This window comes from Bos grunniens, chromosome 9 (assembly GCF_055505025.1).
Source record: "Bos grunniens cultivar Pamir isolate PY7600 chromosome 9, Bosgru_T2T1.0, whole genome shotgun sequence".
Lineage (NCBI taxonomy): Eukaryota > Metazoa > Chordata > Mammalia > Artiodactyla > Bovidae > Bos > Bos grunniens.
Genome location: NC_141173.1, coordinates 44,517,018 through 44,539,271, shown reverse-complemented (window position 1 = coordinate 44,539,271; position 22,254 = coordinate 44,517,018). Strand labels below are relative to the sequence as shown.

General features: G+C 40.7%; 1 protein-coding gene across 1 annotated transcript in view; it reads left to right on the top strand.

Annotated features, from left to right (window-relative positions):
• The first annotated feature begins 1,323 nt into the window (after window positions 1-1,323).
• CRYBG1 (crystallin beta-gamma domain containing 1) overlaps window positions 1,324-22,254 on the top strand; it is a 235,500-nt gene continuing 214,569 nt past the window's right edge. Inside the window, exon 1 of the mRNA XM_086317505.1 lies at window positions 1,324-1,624. Within this exon, the coding sequence (XP_086173631.1) occupies window positions 1,452-1,624 (173 nt within the window). The 5' untranslated portion in view covers window positions 1,324-1,451. The remainder of the gene's footprint in view (window positions 1,625-22,254) is intronic.

Genomic DNA, 22,254 nt, shown 5'->3' with positions numbered 1-22,254 from the left:
TTTTTGTGACCCCGTGGACTGTAGACTGCCAGGCTCCTCTGTCATGGCATTTCCCAAGCAAGAATACTGGAATGGTTTGCCACTTCCTTCTCCAGGGGATCTTACCAGCCCAGAAATCAAACCTGTGTCTTCTGCATTGCAGGCAGATTCTCTACCTCTGAGCCACCGCAGGAGCCCTTATGTGTAGGATTACATCAATAAAAATGTAAACTTAAAAATAATTCAATAAAAATTAATGTTCCTTGAATGATTGAGTAAATGAATGAATGAATTAGCTGGATCTTCAACTTGTGGCTCAGTTGGTAAAGAATCTGCCTGCAATGTGGGAGACCTGGGTTGGGAAGATCCCCTGGAGAAGGGAAAGGCTACCTACTCCAGTATTCTGGCCTGGAGAATCCCATGGACTCTATAGTCCATGGGGTCGCAAAGAGTCGGACATGACTGAGTGACTTTCGCTTACTCAAAGAGAAAAGAAAGAAGAAAGTATTACTGTGTAAGAGGAACTTACACTGTACTGAGTTTTAAAATAGTATTTGGTTCTTGAAATCTTTATAGTCTAACAATGATGCCTCAAATGAAATGTTCGTGGACATATTTTTGCTTAAATATTAGTTCCCTTTGCTATTTAACCACAATTGTGAGGTTAAAAATGGAAGTCATTAACAGTAAAACAGGTGTCGGAGAGGCCTGTGGGACTGGCTTTTAGTTCAAAATGAGGGATCTTTGAAGCCCCAGGAAACTGGGGAATATGGCTCATTACCTTCTGTGTTCTATCCTTTTGTGTTTTATGAGATGCAAGTACAGATTAATTATGCAAACACTTGAAGGGAGAGGACAGCCGCTGACACTTGTGATTACAAACAGGAACAGAAGCTGCCCAGCACATGACATTGCCCAAGACATCTGAAGGTCAGAGTAGAATAGTCCTAATTGCCTGGCAGCCCGGCCATGGGATGCGCCTCTCCCATCCTTCTTCAGGCGGGGTTCGTGGCTAAGCCATTCTTCGTGCTAGCCTTGGCCAAGCCAAGAGTGACCAACAACTCCGTAGACGACCTATGGCACATGCACCGGAGAAGATGTCAAAACCCGACCCAGCTCTGGCTCCCACAACAGAACAGAGGATGCCGAGACAGGAGACGCGGGCGGTTCTCAAGATTTCCAGTAGGTGTCGCCATCCCGCGGCCGCCGCACTCCCCGAGGTCCGGGACGAGGGGGCGTGTCCTCCATACCTGCAGCTCCGGGCGAGCGCCTCACCTGGGCTCCCGCCGCGGGCCTCCTGCGCCATGGGGGAGGCGCTCTGCTGCAGACCCGCGACGAGGGGGCGGGGTCGGCCGGCGCGCGGGGATAGGCGGGCCAGCGGGCGCCCAGGTGAGTTCTTTTATTAATACAAGAACCGGGCGACCGAGAGGGCAGCGTCCGAGCAGCCGGAGGAGGAGGAGGCAGACGAGAAGATGCCACTGTCGCTGCCACCTCAGGGTGACCACGGGGAGTCCAGTCCGTCCAGGCCCCCCAAAAAGCACACCTCTTTCCATATCTGGCGCTCCAAGAAGAAGCAGCAGCCTCCGCGGTCTGACTGTAGGGTGTTCATTCCACACCCGCCCCTGGAGCCCCTCAGAGAGGCCAGGTAAGCCCCTCGGCGAGCTAGCCTATCCCCGGCTCACTTCCCCCGACCTTTTCCATTCCGGCTACCCTGACCCTCGAGTCCTCTCTACCCTCGGCCTCGATCGACCCCTCTCCGAGGAGGGGCAAGGCCCAGGGTCGGCTTCGCGCGGCAGGAACGTAACGGGGTCCAAGGAGGGGACTGTGGTGGTCGCCGTGAATGAACGGGTTCCTCGCTGCTTCTGGTTCAGACCAAGCACCAGTGAGAAGAACTTGTGCCCACCCATGTAGACTTTACTTTGACTACAAAATAAGTGTAGCAAAGACAACACCAGAAGCTATACTATCAACTTGCTGACGAGAGCTATACTATACTGAGCTATACTATCAACTTGTAGGTGGGTTGCGAAGGGTTATTACCATAACGAGATCGGAACTCCACCTGGGGATTCCTTCAGACTTCTGACCATGGTGCCCTAATTGTGAAGATGTCCACTCTTGGTGTTCTTATAGCTCCACTGTCCTCACAGGATCCGAGTGGAGGAGGAAGTGGCAGGGATGGTTATCCCAATTTAATGGGTGGAGAACTTGAGACCAAAGGGTGCATGACTTGTCCCCATTGGAATCAGTGGTAGAAAAAAGCAGCACCTAGTTATTCCAAGTGTAACTGCCATAGCTTTTAAATGTTTTGCCGTGGTTTTGTGACGACTGGAGAAGGAAATGGCAACCCACTCCAGTGTTCTTGCCTGGAGAATCCCAGGGACGGGGGAGCCTGGTGGGCTGCCGTCTGTGGGGTCGCACAGAGTTGGACACGACTGAAGCGACTTAGCAGCAGCAGTGTGACGATTTTATCTTTCATGTGTAAGTATTCAGTTATACTATCTGAATTGGTGCGTTCGTTGAGCAATAATCAATTTGACATAATGGTATATTGAAGAGGTTCAGGTGTGTGAAAATCTATATTGAAGAACAGTTGGCAATTTCCAGTATATCCTTCTATATGTGTGTTTTTTTTTTTTTTAAACAAAACAAAACATTTATTTAGTTCTTTGGCTGTGCTGGGTCTTCACTGCAGCATGCAGTATCTTTTATTTAGGGCATGTGGACTCTAAATGTGGGATCTAGTTCCCTGACCAGGGATCGAATCTCAGCCCCATGCATTAGGAGCGTGGAGTCTTAGCCACTGAACCACCAGGGAAGTCCCCTTCTGTATTTGCTTTTAAATACACACCTTTATGTGTGTTTAACACACACTTTTGTGAACAGTGAGAATAATATTGTACCAGAGTCTTTGCAATGTAATTTCAATCATTTGGCAAATATTAACTAAGTGCTGGGGTATCAAAAACAATGAGAGTGGCCTCTGTCATCAAAGAATTCTTTGTGTCTTGAGAACACCAAAAAGTAAACTGTGGGATAAGTGCTGCAATAGATGTTAGAATAGAGGAAGGGATCTATGGAGGAAGGGATCTTCCTGGAGGAGGATGACTGAGGCAGTTTAGTCAGAAAAGGGAAGGAGCAATGCGTTCCAGGCAGAGGTTGCATTATGAGCATCCTCAATACTTGGAAGAACATGGTACTTCCTGAGAAGAACTTCCTGAACAAGTGGTTCAGGGAAGTCTGAGTATGTGTGAGGACATAGGGAGTGGAGTGCTCACAGAATGCATTTTATTTTTTCTCATATTTATCATTCACAGTAGTAATTGCTTGTAATAGGACATATTTTTTATCCACCTAAAGACTTAATGTGCTTAACTATGAACTAATTTCTAACAAAATGTTACTTAATAATGATGTATCCAACGTAAAAGTATTTTTCCTATTACATCAGCAAATAATTTAAACACTTCCATAGTAATGGTCTTCTGACCTGGTCCCATCACATTCTACCTATCAAATGACATGATACACAGCTATAAACAATTTTGTTGTTCAGTTGCTAAGTCGTGTCTGACTCTTTGCAACCCCATGGAGTGCAGGACACCGGGTTTCCCTATTCTTCACTATCTCCCTGAGTTTGCTCACACTCATGTCCATTGAGTTGGTGATGCCATCCAACCATCTCATCTTCTGTTGTTCCCCCTCTCCTGCCTTCTATTTTTTCTGGCATCTTTCCCTTTGCATCAGCTGGCCAAAGTATTGGAGCTTCAGCTTCAGCATCAGTCCTTCCAATGAATATTCAGGGTTGATTTCCTTTAGGATTGATTGGTTTGCTCTCCTTGCTGTCCAAGGGACTCTCAAGAGTGTTCTCCAACACCACAATTCAAAAGCATAAATTCTTTGGTGCTCAGCCGCCTTTATGGTCCAACTCTCACATCCGTACATGACTACTGGAAAAACCATAGCTTTGACTATATGGATCTTTCTGCAAAGTGTTAAATAAACAACTTATTCAAATCCAAATGCATTTTAGACTAAAACTTAGGAGTTTTTATTTCTCTCCTTGAGCTTCTTGTATTTTAGTTCGGTCTTAAAGCACTCTATTCTTTCCTTTAGAATTATGATGAACTTTGTACTAACAAATGTCCTGAGAACTAAACTTACTGGTCTGTCTCTGGGATGTTTTTCTAGTTATATCATCTTTATACATATTTTGTTTACTCCTGAGAGGGTGTACCGGTTACTAGTAAAGAGAGCAGCTAAAGCACACTTAGATTTCTGGCCCATCTTTGGTCAGTCTCACTCTCTTGAGCAATCTTCCCTGTTTGTTCATTTCTGTCCAGGATTTGGAGGTGTGGGCCTCAGCTGGAATGTGCAGCACTCACTGGGACCTTCATTTCTATATAAGGATGGGACAGTCAGATGGCCACACTTATCTGCTGGGCATTCACCATTAATTTTGTGGGCTTTTAGAGCAAATGAAAATGAATTTATGTCCTGGATATATGACCTTGGACAAGTTACTTCATCTTTCTGAGTCTCCATTTCTTCAGATGGAAAATGGAAAACATAGTAATACTAATTCTGTAGGACTGTAGTGAATATCACATGCTAGTTTATGTCATTAAATGTAAAACTCTTATCATACCTCTGGATGCAAAGTAGAAACTCAGTAAATGTAAAACCATCACCACCACCATCACAATTATCATTATTATAAATGTTAAGCTCTAATGGAAGGAATGGGAAAAAATAGGGTTGGAGGGGAAAAAATGCTTCCCCTCTTAAGAACTTAGCAGTCCACATGTTCCCACTGGGTCATCCCAGTGCACCAGCCCCAAGCTTCCTGTATCCTGCCGTGGTGGATTCATACTGATGTATGGCAAAACCAATACAATATTGTAAAGTAATTAGCTTCTAATTAAAATAAATAAATTTAATTTAAAAAAGAACTTAACAGTCCAATGATGGTTTAAAGTTTACTGATGTCTGTATTCTGCAAATATTTGCAATCTTTAGTGCAGATGTTCTAAAACTCAGTGACCATTGCTTGCTTCCTTTACATAAAATAATTTGAACATGGCTGTCTCTTTCCCTAAAATGCACCTGAAGAGTTTTTTTTTTTTTCAAGCTTGGTTTTGGTAAGCATATTAGTATGTTATTTTCCATAGAAACAGAGCCGTCGCCGTCCTGAGTCGGCTTCATCTTCTGTCTTGTCCATTCTCTTGCCATCTGAGGGACCACACTGGTGTGTGTGGAGAGGGCATGGTGAGTTTTGGCTAGAGTTTCCTTAGCAGCCTTCAGTGGCACCATCATTTATCAGGTTTTGAATTATACTTCATTTGTAAGCATTTTATTCAGAGTGTGAATTCTCTGTGTTGTGCTTAGCCGCTCAGTCATGTCTGACTCTTTGCAGACCCATGTAGACCCTTTGTAGCCCCCTACAGCCACTTTGTAGACAGCCAGTCTCCTCTATCCATGGAATTCTCCAGGCCAGAATACTGGAGTGGGTAGTCTTTCCCTTCTCCAGGGAATCTTCCCAACCCAGGAATCGAACCCACATCTCCCACATTGCAGGCAGATTCTTTACTGTCCAAGCCACCAGGGAAGCCCATGAATACTGGAATGAATAGCTTATCCCTTCTCCAGGAGATCTTCCTGACACAGGAATCAAACCGGGGGAATTCTATATCTGGGTTTAAATTCCTGTTCTACTTACTGTGACACTTAGCTGTGTCATCCTGGGCAAGTTATTATCCTTTTTGTGCTTCAGTCTTCTCATCCATAAAAGGGGCATAATAAGAGTTGTTATAAAAATAAGTTAGTGGCTGTCAAGCACTCAGAACAGTGACTGGCACAGTGTGAGTGCTCAGTAAATGGGAGCTATTTCTCCTTTTTCTTATTAATATCTTGCCTATAGTTTTGAGTAGTTATTTTATGATTTATTTTCTGCTATATGATGAAAATAGTGCTTCGTTTTTATTTTCCCTAATCAGTGTTATTTTAATTAGAAATGGGTTCTGAGCTAAAGGTCAATTGAGTGAATTAAAAATGATCACTCTCCATCTGAACTCCAAACCTAGAAGCAAGCATTAATGCTCTCCGCAGGAAGCCAGACTCAGGTGATGGCCATAATCCTCTGAAAATCAGCAGACTTGATTTCATTTGGAGGAAAAATGCAGCCAACATCAGAGAGCAGAGCATCCTCGTTTCAGGATGCAGAGGTTCAAGTTTTGAGATTGCCAAACGTCGCCTAGTTTTTCTGTCTTTGCATGGACATTTTCCTTCTATAACAGGAAAACAACTCACTCCTTAGACTCTATAAATAACTAGAGGGTTTTGAGGATAAACTGTTATTTTATTTCATGAGAAAAAGAACCGTCATTGGAAACATTCTGAAATTGTAGAGTGTTCATCTTCATGACTTGATTGATTCCATTTTTCCATCTTTTGTGACTGGTTTAGTGTTTAGAACTCTAAACAGGTTTAATTATTTTCTAACAAAAAGGACATAGCTAGATAAGTCTGCTGCTGCTGCTAAGTCGCTTCAGTTGTGTCCAACTCTGTGCGACCCCATAGACGGCAGCCCACCAGGCTTCCCCATCCCTGGGATTCTCCAGGCAAGAACACTGGAGTGGGTTGCCATTTCCTTCTCCAATGTATGAAAGTGAAAAGTGAAAGTGAAGTCGCTCAGTCCTGTCTGACTCTTCGTGACCCCATGGACTACAGCCTACCAGGCTCCTCTGTCCATGGGATTTTCCAGGTAAGAGAACTGGAGTGGGGTGCCCTCACCTTCTCCGAGATAAGCCTACATTTGTTTTATCTAATAGTGCATCTAAACTGGTTAATAGATACCGGTTACTTCCCTTATTTAGTTTATGCCAAAGGCAAGTCTTTGAAATTTTCGGTTTATATTCTTTCACCATTGATAAAGCAGGTATTTAATTTTTAGCCCTGTCACTTACTAGCTGTGAGCTCCTGGAGGAGTTTCTTTCCTGCTCTAGCTTCAATTTCATGAGCTGCTACCTATCTCTTAGCATTGTTTTGGAGACTTCTAAATATATATTTAAAATTAGTAGCACGGTGCCTGGAAGATAACAGAGGCTTAGAAATACCTCTGAGAGCAAGTTGCAGTGACAAAGCCCTAGGTTGTGGTATTGGAAAGACTCAGCTTCAAATTTGCCTCTGCTGTTAGGATAAGTTTTGTACGCCTCAGTCTTTAAGCCTCAGCTTTCTCACCTGTAAAATGGAGACAACAACATCCCTTCTGGGGCTTTCTGAGGGTTAAATGCTATCTATATAAAACACCTGGGCCAGGGCCCAGGGCAAAGCAGGTGCTGGACAGATGAAAGGTAGAGCGGGAGCGATCATGGCAGTGGTGTTGTAATTGTTGTCTGCGTAGTGATGGTGGTAGCGTTCATAAGTCCACTTGACCTTGTAAGTGGAGTTAAACAACTTCAGAAGTCCAGGAGGAGTTTATAACCAGGTATATCAAGACCTGAAGTACCTTTGGGTGTCTGGAAATACCTTTGTAGTTGTAAAAGGGTGGCCTTTGTGCATTCAAGACTTAACAGTCTTAATATATCTGAATTACGAAGTCAAAGGTAAAGTTTATATTTGGGGTTGGTGGTATTTCTCCTGAAGCAGTTTTGGAGTCTGAGTTTAGTATAGGATAATTCTTTGCCACTTTATTGCTTTAGCCACTCTTTTTCTACACTTTTAGCCTTAATCTTCTTAGTCCACATCCAAGTGACATGAACACTTTTGGAGACCGTTAGTACTTCTGTGCTTGGGTTTATTTCCTTTTTCTTTCAGTTCAGTTCAGTCATGTCCGACTCTTTGCGACCCCATGAATTGCAGCACGCCAGGCCTCCCTGTCCATCACCCTGTTTGGTGAGATTATTTGAATCTTGAACTGTATGCATTTCTGTTTACCTTGAAAAAATTTATCAAATAATTGTTTAATCTCCTTTTCATGTTTTACCTATTGTAAGAAGATTTAGAGAACCTGTTCATGAAAAGCAATGCAATCTGACTACAGAATCATTTTTCTAGGATTAATGCTAACTACTCTTTGGTAAAACATTCCTTTCTGTATCTTATTGAAATGATTATCAATCAGAATTTAAAGAGAAGTTTAAGTCCAACAAACACTTACTGAGCTCTTACTCTGTATCAGGCATTGGGAAAAAGAGCAATGAATTAGAGATGATATCGGCTCCTAAGAAACTTGTAGTCTAGTGGAGGAGGGGTGTATGAATGAATAAAGTAGCATATCATGCATTAAGTGTAGAAACAGAAGATTTAGTCCAATGCATTGAGGTCAGGAGAAGGATTGTCTTCAAGCAGCAGAAATTTTTTTCTCTCATTAAGTTTTACTCATACTGAATAATTAATGAGAATTTTTATTCTCTCCTATAGAGATCATCAAAGGCTCTAAATCTTCTTAAATTTTGATCATCTTAAACTATATCCAATACTGGACCAAAAGGACAATCACAGAAACTTATTTTCATAGTGACATTTAAAACAAAAGAGAATTGTGTACTCAGGATTATGCATAAATAATTTTCTATTTAAATGGTAAATATTTAAAATATCTAGAATTTGAGATTATCTCAGCTCTTCTGTCATATTCTGGCACCTAGGAATAAAGATTGGGCTTCATAAAAAATTTTAAAAAAGACTGGCTTCAATTATGACATTGATTTGAAAACCTTCACTGAAATTATAGGTAAACATGATATTGATACTCTAAAATTACAGACTGAAAATGAATGGTTCTTGACATTTTTAGACAGATTTACAGATCCCATGAGAACTGTTATTTAGGGTGCATAGCTAACTTGGTGTCTACACAATCTCTGTCAGGATGATTCTGGAGCCTCTTTTAAGAAGAATCTAGCATTGCATGTGTTCTATAAGCAAAGTGTTCTTCCTTAAAACAACCTATCTTTATTTTCATCCCAAATTGCCTTGCATATCCAACTGATGTCTTTTCATATATTCACTATACAAAATGAATTCTGGACTTTTACCCAAGAGAGGGTTGAAATGTGAATTCAGTATCTTGTCCCGAAGTGAGTTTTAAAGATAAAGTATATATCAATAGCTGACACCTGTGTGGATGTTGGCAAGAAAGGCCAGTCAATTGTTTACAAGTCTCATTAGTTCATTTATTGCTTCCTTAAAGCACAGGTGCATTGGGCCAACCCAAATGCCTCATCAGAATACCTCTACAGGTTCAGCTTCATAAGATGCCTTCATTCTAGAGAATGAGCACTTACTTAGTGCTGTCTTTACAGAACCGTGTGCTTTCTGGATTGGCCTATGCAGTGGGAGTGAAGCAATGACAGACACCCTTAACAACAAGGGATCATTTTGACAAAGTACCAGGAGACCCTGAGACACACAAGTGAGGCAGATAATCCTAAATCCATTTGTGGTATCCCCAGTTTCTCTCATCTACAAGTTATAGACAAGACAAAGACAGGTTGAACCTGTCACTGACACAGAAAAATGAAACACAGAATTAACAAGTGCCTTTTGTTTTTTAACCTTCCCATGTATGGAAGTGAAATGAGTAAAAATAAGTTACTGGTAAGCTTGGCAAAATATTCTGTGGTGAAGAAGTTGGCTGCTGACCGTATTTCTTAATGTTCTACACCATTTCAAGTCAGCCCCCCTGAATGAGTGTCATCTTTTAGAAGCCAGGGTTATGACAATCTGAAGATAATAGTTCAAATAAGAGATTTGGCCAACAGTTGCATAAAGATACCATGCTTAATACATATCTTAATTTTTCCAAATCAGTTAATAAGCAATAGCATAAATTCCTGATAGTCCTTTGGATTTTCTAGTTGGATAGTTCTTTATCTTAAAATTGGGTTCAAGAGGCAAAATAATATGTGCTATGAATAAAGCAAGAAAATACAGGGAGCATTTGATTTATAATAACTTTAGATCATGTCTATGAAAACACTGTTTTCCATCAAGATTTTATTGAAAGATGCAGTTTATTTAACATACATTGTGTCAGACACTGTTCCAAGCACTTTACAAATATTAACTCACCACAGTTAATTCATAACATCCTGGAGAGGCAGGTACTATTATTCCTATTTTGAGAAAGAATGAGGCACAGAAAGTGAAAGTGAGTGAAAGTTAAGTCGCTCAGTCGTGTATGACTCTTAGCGACCCCATGGACTACAGCCCACCAGGCCCTCCGTCCGTGGGATTTTCCAGGCAAGAGTACTGGAGCTCATGAGGATTGGGGCTGTGGTTCTCCAGCTGATGGTCTTGAGTCCTGCAGTTAATCACTACAAATTAAAAGCACTGGCTAGTGCTACCTTCTTTGTATTCCCACAGTAAGTATAGTTAAGCTGTAAATTTGGCAAGCAGAAATTATAATGTACATAGGAAAACAAGTTAACTTTTGATACTAAACAATTTCTATATTAAGTAGTGAAGAGAAAAATATACATAAATACATTAAAATATAAGTGCATTAAAATCTTGGAAGAAAAAGCAATTTTAAAGCAGAAATTCTAAAGTGTATATTATATACAAAAGGAAAATGTCTAAAGATCTTGAGTCTGGAGCTTCTGCCCAGGCTTTCTCAAGAAACAGCATGACCTGGAGGGAGGCTTGGTTGGTACACCCTCTTCCCTGCCAGTACAGTCTAGGCCAGGACAGTAGTTTGCATGCACAAAGATAAGCAGCTAGCCAGGTGGCCTGGAAAATTTGCAGTTGCTGCTTAGGCTAAGTGGGGTGTCAGAATTTCTCAAGGAAAACTGCTAGGGGTAACCTTAATTAGGTCTATAGAGATCCTGCTGCTTGAATCTTTTGTTTTAGTTTCTGATTTATCACTGAGTATTCCCTGCTAACAAATACAAGTTTCACCTTATGTTGATCTTACACATCAAGGATTATAAACTATGGCTGGTATTTTATTCTACTTGAGGCTTGTAATAGTTCTGTGCAATAGCCCAGACCCTCATTTATAGATGAGGAAATTGAGGTTCAAAGAATGCAATGCAGGTGGAGGAAGCAGGAATAAAATCAGGTTTTCTGGCTTCTGTTCAGCTGCTGTTCTGGGTCCTCTTGGGTTATAGACTATACTTCTCTATTCCTGGCCTCTACCCACCTTTGATAGGAGTCCAGCTGACTCATTTGACTTCCTAATGACTATTCTCCTGGAAATCTTTCCCTGGATTCATAAACCAACAACTACGAGACTGTCTGATCCCCAGATTGAGTTGTGACTATAGTCTAGTTACTGGCATATTGAATTCTTACAGAGTTACAGAATTCAGACATAATTAGTATGTCACCTACCATCTAAAAAAAATACCCCAGAACCTGAACGCACACACACAATAACTTGGTTCATGTTTTCAAAAAAAATGTATAAAGTTTGCACAAACCATATTTTATAATAGTAAAATATTCTTTATAGAGTCTATCCATATTCAAGAAAGCCCTTTTGGGGCTTGACAAACTGATGGTGCTCTGACAGGTAATATATTTTATTAGTGATCTTATTTAAATGTTTTGATAATACTGATGAATTTAATAAATATCCTATAAAATCTCAATTTGATTGTTTTTCCATCTACTATTTGAAACAGTTAAGATATTTGAATCAAACTGATGAAATTCAGGTTGAAATACAACGTCTCCTTTATCACACCTGCCATGTGCAGACCTAGAGCCGGCCCTTTTCAAGCCTGTGCAGCAGAGGCACCCCCAGGCCTTGCAGACATTCTTGGCTCTGGTCCCTTATGGCTCCCATCCCTACTGTTTTCCTTCTGAGAACTAAGTGATTGTCATTTATCTGCAAGAAATATTAACTTGCTGTTATTATGTGCAAAACAAGAAAATGTAGTTGCTCCAGGGTGGGGTTACAAGACTATTCTCTTTTAGTATTGACTCCCCAAAACAAATTTGACTGGAATAGACTCAATTATTGATCAAGAATCCTTCCCTGGAGCCTACTTTTGACAGAAACAAGAACATTTGTATTCCCATGTGTGTCAGTAAACATGCTTAAACAAGTTAGTCTAAACCTAGAATTTGGATTTTGTTTTTCAGGATAAAAGCAAAGTATGACTAAATATCTGGCATTGGTTCAAGTTTTGACTTTTTACCAGTTTTCATGTTGTGATTGTTCTAATCTCACCCCATGAGAGGTTTCAAGTACTTTGACCTAGAAGTCATAGTAGCTGGTGCATTGTTGGTGCTTGATTGTACCCTTCCTTGTTATTTCACTTTTATTAAAGCTCTTTTTTATGCCCATAAGGGAACAACTGGTCCTAGATCTAGGTGATAACTGTTGATGCATTGAGGCTGTGTTTGCTTCATCTTGTAGTTTCCCCGCAGAGGTACTTTTCAGGAATTTAAGCATCAACTTCCTTATTCTCTACAGAACTCATGGTTGCTTTTCTGTGTGTATAGTCATACTGTGGTTAGAAGTCCACAAATTTACAAAGCCAGCAGATGTTAAACAAAGGAGAGCAGCAGTGTCTATCTTCATGCCACCCAAGAACTGATCAACAAAAAGCAAAAGACAGCCAATTGTGTTTGGGTATGTTTTCAGAGAAAAAATGGGCTTGGTGGGGGGTATGAAGGAAGACAGTTCTCCTCTGATTAATCATTCCCAGCCTCTCCTATAAATTAAGTAAATATAAGAAACTTCTGCCAAGAATACATAGGTGAAAGGGCTTGAATTATTGATTACCTGTCAGGTGGCAGTTGCTTTTATATTTGGTGTGTCTCATTTATCTTCATAATAGCTCATCTAAGTAGGTGATTTTACCCCCATCTTTCCAGTTGAGAAACAGAACCTGAAAGAGGGGGAAGTAGCTTGCCCAAACTGATTTATCTGGTAAACGACAAAGTAGTATTTGAACCCAGGTCTTTCAAATTCTAAAGTTCATAATATTTTCACTACGCCACGAGAAGACTAAAGCTAATTGAACAAGTGATTGGTGGGGGGAGAGAGAGAATAGGGGAGGTGGTTAGCTAGAGAACAGCAGCATCCAACAGAAATGTAGTTATTGATTTATACTCAGAACTGTCACTTTTTCAAAGACCGGAAGAGAAGAATTTCTCCTTATTAATTATCTGCACTCTACCATGTCCCATTTAGAGAAGGGGACTATCCAAGAATTCATGCCAGGAAGTCTACAAGGCATCATGGTTTTCCTGGGAACTTTTGAGATAATTCTGCTGAGAATCAGTGACTCAGTCCTTGAAGTGTTGACTAAACTTGTTGCACCTGATTTCCAGTCTATTCTCAAAACCGCCGAGTCTTACTGCCTATTGCTGGGATGATTCACAGAGTATGCAAAGGAGTCTAAAGTGGCAAATGTTGAGGATTTTTCACTTTGCATAAAGATTAACCATAGCCCTAAAAGAGGAAAGAGATGCTGATGACCAAAACTCCAGATTTATAGGAAACACTGTTGCTGAAAATTGTAAAGCTAGAGAGTTTGATGTTAAAGGATTATGAAAACCCTTTAAATAATCTTTGTTTTTATGGAAGCTACTGAGTTTGTCTTTAGTGCTCATTTCTCTGAAAACTGAATTTTGACACATTTGTATTGGAGGTACTTTCAAAATTATATTTAAGAATGTTCATTAATTTCTATGAGTATTATTACATGCAAAAAACTAACTTAGAGTGAATTTCTTTTTCCAGTTGTTGTTGTTTAGTCACTAAGTCGTGTCCAACTCTTTTGCAACACCGGACTGTAGCCCACCAGACTCCTCTGTCCATGGGATTTCCCAGGCAAGAATACTGGAGTATGTTGCTACTTCGTGTTAGTCGGTGTTAGTCGGTTGGTTGTATCTGACTCTTTGCGACCCCATGGACTGTAGCCCACAAGGCTCCTCTGTCCATGGAATTCTCCAGGGAAGAATAATGGAGTACGTAGCCATTCCTTTCTCCAGAGGATCTTCCCAACCCCAGGATTGAACCCAGGCCTCCTGCATTGCAGGCATGTTCTTTGCCATCTGAACCACTGGAGACTCCCATGTATTGTATATACACACAAATATGTGCTCATATCTATACTCAGTGCTAGATTACTTACTTGGTAAACTGCACATGTGCTTATAACGTCAACAAAGCAGGGAGGGATGAGAGAGAGAGAAAAACCCAGAATATGCCTACAAATTTTATTTTATTACAAGATACCAAAATTTCATTTTAGGGTTTAGAAATGTTTTCATTTTGAATGACTTGATGAGGGAGGCATGCTGTCTTTAGTGGTTAAAGTGGTCATTATACAGACCTCTCTTTATATCTTGTTTAAAGAGCTGCTAGGGGTAGGGGGAGGAGGAAAGTGTGATACAAACTATGGAAAGTAAGAGAAAGGTACCTAGGTCATTCTCTTGTTCTTCACATGAATTGGATTCCAGGTCCCCAAAGTATCATTTTACCTTCCTTGAAAAGGCTTGATTGGTTGATGCCACTTTTAAAATGTTCTGTCCAGTTCTATGGAAGCAGTGAGACTAGTGAACCTTCAAAGGGACTGTTCTTTTGTGATTGAGACACTAATTTGATTTGTTGATGTAGACCACATCTGCCTTAGCTGTTTTGGTGGCTTTAATAACCATATGAATAACACTTTCTTTTCGTTTTCCGTACCGTATTTTCATATAATGTAGAACTAAAAATGAAATTACAAAGGCAGCAATTTAGATGTTTTTTATATCCTGTTTTATTTTTTACTTATATAAAAGCACATTTTCACGTCATTGAAATATGTAAAACAATTTTCTTAGTCATTCCCCTGTTGCTGGGCATTTAGGTTCTTTCTGATTTTTCATCGTAATTAGCAATGCGGCAGTGGACATCTCTGTGAAACCTCAGTCTCTGGCTGGTCTGTGTGTGCCCTTCCAGCTCCACTCTCCACCCTCCTCTGTGCTCCTGAGGGCTTATTTATAGACTGTGTGGACCCAGCTCTCCTGCTGTCCGGTTTCTAGTTAAGTTCAGCCAGTAGGAGGCTTTGGAGGAGAGAGCAGGAGCAGGAGGTGGCACTGGAGCGTGGTGGTGGCTTTGCTACTCTGCTGAAGGCTACAGCCTTTTCTGCAGCGCAAATCTGCCTGATCCAGAACTCATTCCCTTCCCCTTGCCTATCTGTCTAGAAGTAGTAATGATTTCCTGCTGTTGGGAGCCCTGGGCTGCTCCACTGTTTCTTACTGATTTTCCTTCACTGGCCCACATCTTGTAAATAGTTCTTTAAATACTTTTCAATCATCTCTTCTGTGTATGCCATCTGTTCCCTGCTGGAATCCTGTCTGACATCATCTAAATCTGAGTGATATGTTCTTTTTATTATATTTTTTATTTTTTTAATTGGAGTATAATCACTTTACAATATTAGTTTTTTTCTCTATAACACACGAATCAGCTGTAAGTATACATATATCCCCTCCCTCCCACCCCCCCGTCCCACGCCTAGGTCATCATAGATCACCGAGCTGAGCTCCCTGGGTCACACACAGCAGCTTCCCATCAGCTATGTTTCCCACATGGTAGTGTGTGTATGTCAGTGCTACTCTCTCAGTTCATTCCACCTTCTTCTTTCACCTGTCATGTCCACAAGTCTGTTCTCCACGTCTGCATCTTTATTCCTGTAAATATTAATAGGTTCATTAGTACCATTTTCTAGATTTCATATGAATGTATTAATATATGATATTTGTTTTTCTCTATGTACCCGGTGTTCATTGCAGCACTGTTTACAATAGTCAGGACATGAAAGCAACCTAAATGTTATAGTCAGAGGAATGGATAAAGAAGACGTGGTACATATATGCAATGATATATTACTCAGTCATAAAAAGGAATGAAACTGATTCATTTGTAGTGATGTGGATAAACCCAGAGTCTGGTTTTTTTTTTATTATTATATTTAGAGTTTTGCACTGAAGAAGGGTAAAAGACCATTCAGAATTGGATAGGGGAGTTTAGTTAGGTCAGGACCAAGCTGGTGTTAGATTGAATTAAATTACTGTCATAAAGATATAAGCAAATTGCAGAGAGAGAGAGAAGGGGGCAATAAAGTCTTCCATGCGCTGTGTTAAACACCTGTACTTAAGAGATAAGGAGGATGCCTTAGCTGCCAAATGTTTCCAGTTCTTTTCTTGTATTTGAATATTTTTGGCTTGATAGTTTCATTTCTCTCTTCATTCTGGGATTTTGTGGTTCACCCCTTGTTCTTGGCAGTTTGAATATTCATATGTATGTGGCCATCTATATCCACTTATATATTCCTTCTCCATCTACATGTTTCTTATGATCTCTTCCTTATAGAAAGCATTCTCAGAAATTTTGTGAGCTGAGTAGATGCCATGCTTTTGGAATTCCTCCTATATGAGTGATAATTTTCTTAGTCTTTAAATAAAAAGCAAAACATGTAGCAAAGAGTTAACTTCATTTGCTTTTGCTTCATTTCAAAATCTCAGTGTGTTATTTTCCTGAACAAATGCCAAAATGTTCAGCAAACTTACCAGGGACTGTTATTACTTCACAAATCTTTTCAGTTGGATGACAGTGTCATCCATGGCTAATGGGTCATCACTGACCAGACCCCTGACTGACATGGTGTATTGAGGCTTATCCAAGGACTCACATAGTTGCTCAAAAGTTTAGTCCCTTTCTAAAAAATAAATCTTATATATATTAGGAAATGTCTCTGTTGATTTGATATTCAGTCTGTATTTCAGGCTCTTAGAAATGTGAATTGCTGTGAATATATTCTACCACAGGTATAGAATAAGGATAATTCACATAAAATTAAATGTATAAAATTCTCACCATTTAGTAGTGACCAGTGATGGCAGAAAAGAAAAAAACAAACAACCTAGCAGTAGAGAAATGAAAAGGCTTTGGTCTTAATCCTATATTTCTCAGTTACAAGTTAGAAAACTGTAGGCAAGCTATCTAAACTCTTTGAACTTCCAGCTACTAACCAATAAAATGGGAATGATACCAACCTGCCTAGGTACCACAACCAGGCTGTTGAGAGACTCCTTGGAAACAGCTTGGGAAAGTGGTGAGAACTGTGAGACTTTCAGTAAACTCTATCATCCCTTGACTCATCCCTTGGTTCTCCCCACATCTTTTCTGGAAGCCTTGTAAATTATTTTTCCTTTTCCTTTGGTCTTTTCAAAAGCGAGTGGACACATGGCAGTCTTCACTTTACCCTCTCTTTTCTCCATCCCAATCTCTTCTGTGTTCATTCCTCCCCATCTCTGGGGTTCTGGTCTGAAGCTGGTACAGGGGGCACTCCCATCTATATCCATCCAGTTCCCTGCACAAAGTGACGAGGTGCAAGTGGGGGCCCTGTGGATCATGGTGCCGCTGTGCAGGGCCCCCTCCTTCTTGGCTTTCTTCCCTTTTCCCTTCAGACTGTACCACTTCAGTGCCTGTGGGAATTGTGGTAGCCAGATGGACACACCCATATTTCCTCCTCAGCCACTGCCAACCTTTATCTTACAGACACAGCGTATTTCACAGAGGAAGCTCATTTGGGATTCCCAGATAGTTCTGAGAAGTAGTTGGGTTTGGTTGTCTCCATTTAGCAGATTAAGCAATTGAGACATGAAGTTGTTTAGTGAAAGTCAGCACTGTATCCCAGGACTCCGGAACTGTCGTCAGTGCTCTTTCCACTGTAGCTCCACAAATATCCCAGCACATTAGATAGGGGGAAAAAATGTTTGTAACTTTATTGGTTTATTGTGATGTGCTTTCTTTTTCTTCCCTTTTTAAATTTAACATGCTTGAGCTAATGGAATAAAATGATATATTAGAAGAGGAAATTGAAAAATACTTACTTGATTAGTAGAATAAGATATTTATCATTACAGTTAAATATTACACTATTATAAATATTAAATTTCTAACATAACCTTTCGAAAAGAATTATGTATGTAGGAAATAATGGACTTTATGTTAGTACCAAATGGATGGCTGTTGAATTGTCGTTTGACTCTTACCTACTTTATGCTCTTCTGAAAGACAGTTGTCTCTAGGACATTTCAGTGTTTGGAGTTTGATAGCCAAAGATGCTGTCCTGACTTGTACAACTTCAGTGAAGCAAAATCTCAGTTGTTACTCCACCAGACACTTTTCTCAGCAGAGCTACTTGTATTCAAGTTTCAACACACACTTTCAGTTACATTTTTTTTCTCTAAGTGGAAATTTAAGTCTCATTGAACACAATATATTTAGGAAATTCAAATATTTAGCAATTAAAAATATCTCCATGGTAACTTCTTGGGAAGTTGTTATTTGAAAAAGTCTCTGATTGAATTCTCTAGAGGTTCTGGAGCCCCAGTGCTAAGGCTTGGGCATGGACAGGAACCCAGAGAAGCTACAGTCAACTTCCCTGAACATTAAAGCCTAGAGAAGGATCACAGGGCTGATGGACCAGCCACCTACATGAGTCTGATGGTTTATTAGTGCAGAGAGGAGAGTGTGGATAAGGCAGTGTAGCTATTTCTGTCACAACCTTTGTATTTTTGTAGCAATCGTGTAGGTGATTAAAAAAAAAGATTAATAATGAGTTCGAAAAGAACCAAAGCAGAAATCTGAAGACTTGGGTCTCTACTTATTGGTCATGTTGGTTCAGTAAAATCATTTGTCTTTTCCTGGGGCCTAGATTCCTCATTTATATTAGGAGGGGTGAATTTGGTCTTTTATAAGGTTTGTTCTTGTCTAAGTCCTCAAATTATATATTTGAGTTTATCATTTTCCAGGAAAGTTGGTCAAGATTTAAGTATAATAAATAGCAGTGTCCAGTGCATACGGAAACAGAATTGGTTCTAATGATAAGTAGTTATTTCTACCCTTTTCAGTGAGCATGTCCCTTGATGACAAGTGGAGAGCCATCAAAGTCAAGAGGTAGGTTGTCAAGGTTATGTTTTCTGTACCTCTTCTGAGAAGGAACCTTGTACATCTTGAATGTTTGCAAAAAGGAAAAGAAGAAAACTTTAAGAAGAATTATGTATTTACCTTAGACATATAACATGAAGGGTAAATCATATGAATACTGTTTTGAGGAAGATCTTAAGATGTATACATCTGTATATTTATGTTTGATCATCATTTCACTAATGCAGCACCAGATCATAAAATCCAAACTGAAGAATGTACAGACACTCTGATTTGCAGCCTAGAAGCTCTGTATGTGCTGAGTCGCTCACTCGTGTCCTACTCTTTGCAACCTCTTGGACTATAGCCCACCAGTTCCTCTGTCCAAGAGATTGTCCAGGCAAGAATACTGGAGAGGGTGCCATTTCCTTCGACGGGATCTTCCTGACCCAGAGATCAAACCCAAGTCTCCTGCATTGTAGGTAGATTCTTTACCTGCAGAGCCATTGGGGAAGCCCCCAGAAGCCCTTACTAACAACAAAAACTTGGGGGGAAATGTAGAAAATTTATGTCTGACTTCTACATAGTCATAATGTCTCTTTTGACTTCATAAAATAGCATACTACTTTATTTACAGGGATAAAGTATAGTGTTTTCAGCCCTGAGGTTGTGGCCAAAATGTTTAAATTCTGCTTCTGATTCAGCTATTTGCTGATTGTGTTACCTTATGCAAATCATTTCACCTCTGTGGAGCTCAGTTCCCTCAAATATGAAAAATAAACCAGTGGGACAGTTAAGGGATTTTAATTAACTCCTTCCCTATTCTATTTGTCTAGAGCTTCCAGCTTGCTATTGGGGAGGTTGAAGGACATAAACACATATGTTACCTCCAACATTTACACACCAGTCAATCCCAAATGTTAAAAAACCACATCCAGGGGACACTAGATTGACTGTGGGATGGTTCCTAGAAGATAGTTTTCTTAGAAGCAGACTCTATGACAAGGATTCAAGTACAGATAGGATTTGGGAGTGAAGAATGAGTAGGAAAGAGAAGCCACCCAGTAAAGGGGGAGTGATCACTCTCGTGGATGGACGTTAGTCCCCTTGGGAAATCCTGAATTTCGCTGTAGAAGTCAGAGCTGCACCATCCCTGAGCCAGGGGGATTGGAGTATTAGAAGAGCAGGCTCTGCCAGTCACTGATTGAGAGCTGCTCCTACAGGGCACTTTCTGCCTCAGGCAGTGTGGGCTCCTGGGGCCAGGAAGCCCCCTGGTGGTGGAAGTTCAGGGTCCCGGCCACCACATCCTGAGGGGTTACAGTGGTACAGCCAGAGCAGTACAGCCAAACTACTGCCCTCTGGTGTCCCAACTGAAGGTAGATAGGCATTCACTTAAAAAAAAAAAATTTAATTTACTTTAATTGGAAGCTAATTACTTTACAAAATTGTGGTGATTTCTAGCATCCACTTTTAGAAGGATGCGCCACTCGGGGACACTGAAGTAGTTCACCAGGAAGTGATCAGCAGCCCTCCTCAGCTGCAGAGACTTCCTGTCTACCTCTAAACACAATGGCATGTAGCAGCCAGGGAGGGGCAGGCTCCTGAGTGCCTATTAACCCTAACCGTGAATCTGGGAAGCAGGCCACAGACATTGCAAAAAGACATGTTGACAGTACACATGCCATCAGTGTAGTCAAAATTGTAGAGCCTAATTGCTGGCTGGCGACACCTGGGACACTTTAAAGGCAGTAGCATCCCTGAGAACTTTGTGATGCAAAGGGTGAAACTTCACAAGGAATATGTTTTTATTTTGTAGGAGCTGTCTTTTTGATAGAGAAAACACATTCTCTGAGGTGTTATTAAAGCATGTTAGGAGATAACAGAATTTTTTCCTATCAGATTCTATGGAGAGTCAAGCCAGCTGTCAGCAGTATCCCTGCCTGATCTTGAAACTTCTGGAATTTAAAATAGAATGTTTGGCATAAGCATTAAATTATTGTTCTTTCAGCATCACCCAATTTTATGAAAACTCTATTGCTTTCTACCCACTCCAGTGTTCTTGCCTGGGGAATCCCAGGGACAGGGGAGCCTGGTGGGCTGCCGTCTATGGGGTCGCACAGAGTCGGACACGACTGAAGCGACTTAGCACCAGCAGCAAGAGCTATTGCTTTCTAGGTGAAGTTGGCTTTTAAAAATCAATCTTTCTACATAAATGCTATTTGTTGTTGTTCAGTTGCTCAGTTCAGTGCAGTCGCTCTGCTGTGTGCGACCCCATGAACCGCAGCACGCCAGGCCTCCCTCTCCATCACCAACTCCCAGAGTTTACTCAAACTCATGTCATTGAGTTGGTGATGTCATCCAACTATCTCATCCTCTGTCATCCCTTCTCTTCCTGCCCTCAATCTTTCCCAGCATCAGGGTCTTTTCAAATGAGTCAGCTCTTCGCATCAGGTATCCAAAGTATTGGAGTTTCAGCTTCAACATCAGTCCTTCCAATGAACTCCCAGGACTGATCTCCTTTAGGATGGACTGGTTGAATCTCCTTGCAGTCCAAGGGACTCTTGAGAGTCTTCTCCAGCACCACAGTTCAAAAGCATCAATTCTTCAGCCCTTAGCTTTCTTTATAGTCCCAACTCTCACATCCATACATGACTAATGGAAAAACCATAGTCTTGACTAGACAGACCTTTGTTGGGAAAGTAATGTCTCTGCTTTTTAATATGCTATCTAGGTTGGTCATAACTTTCCTTCTAAGGAGTAAGCATCTTTTAATTTCATGGCTGCAATCACCATCTGCAGTGATTTTGGAGCCCCCCAAAATAAAGTCAGCCACTGTTTCCTAATCTATTTGCCATGAAGTGACGGGACCAGATGCCGTGATCTTAGTTTTCTGAATGTTGAGTTTTAAGCCAAGTTTTTCACTTCATCAAGAGGCTCTTTAGTTCCATCTTTGCTTTCTGCCATAAGGGTGGTGTCATCTGCATATCTGAGGTTATTGATATTTCTTCTGGCAATGTTGATTCCAACTTGAGCTTCATTGAGCTTGGCATTTCACATAATGTACTCTGCATGTAAGTTAAATAAGCAGAGTGACAATATACAGCCTTGACATACTCCTTTCCCAATTTTGAACCAGTCCTTTATTCCATGTCCAGTTCTAACTGTTGCTTCTTGACCTGCATACAGATTTCTCAGGAGGCAGGTAATGTGATCTGATATTCTCCTCTCTAAGAATTTTCCACAGTTTGTTGTTACCTACACAGTCAAAGGCTTTAGACAATGAAGCAGAAGTAGATGTTTTTCTGGTATTCTCTTGATTTTCCTATGATCCAACAGATGTTGGCAATTTGATCTCTGATTCCTTGCCTTTTCAATAAATCCAGGTTTTA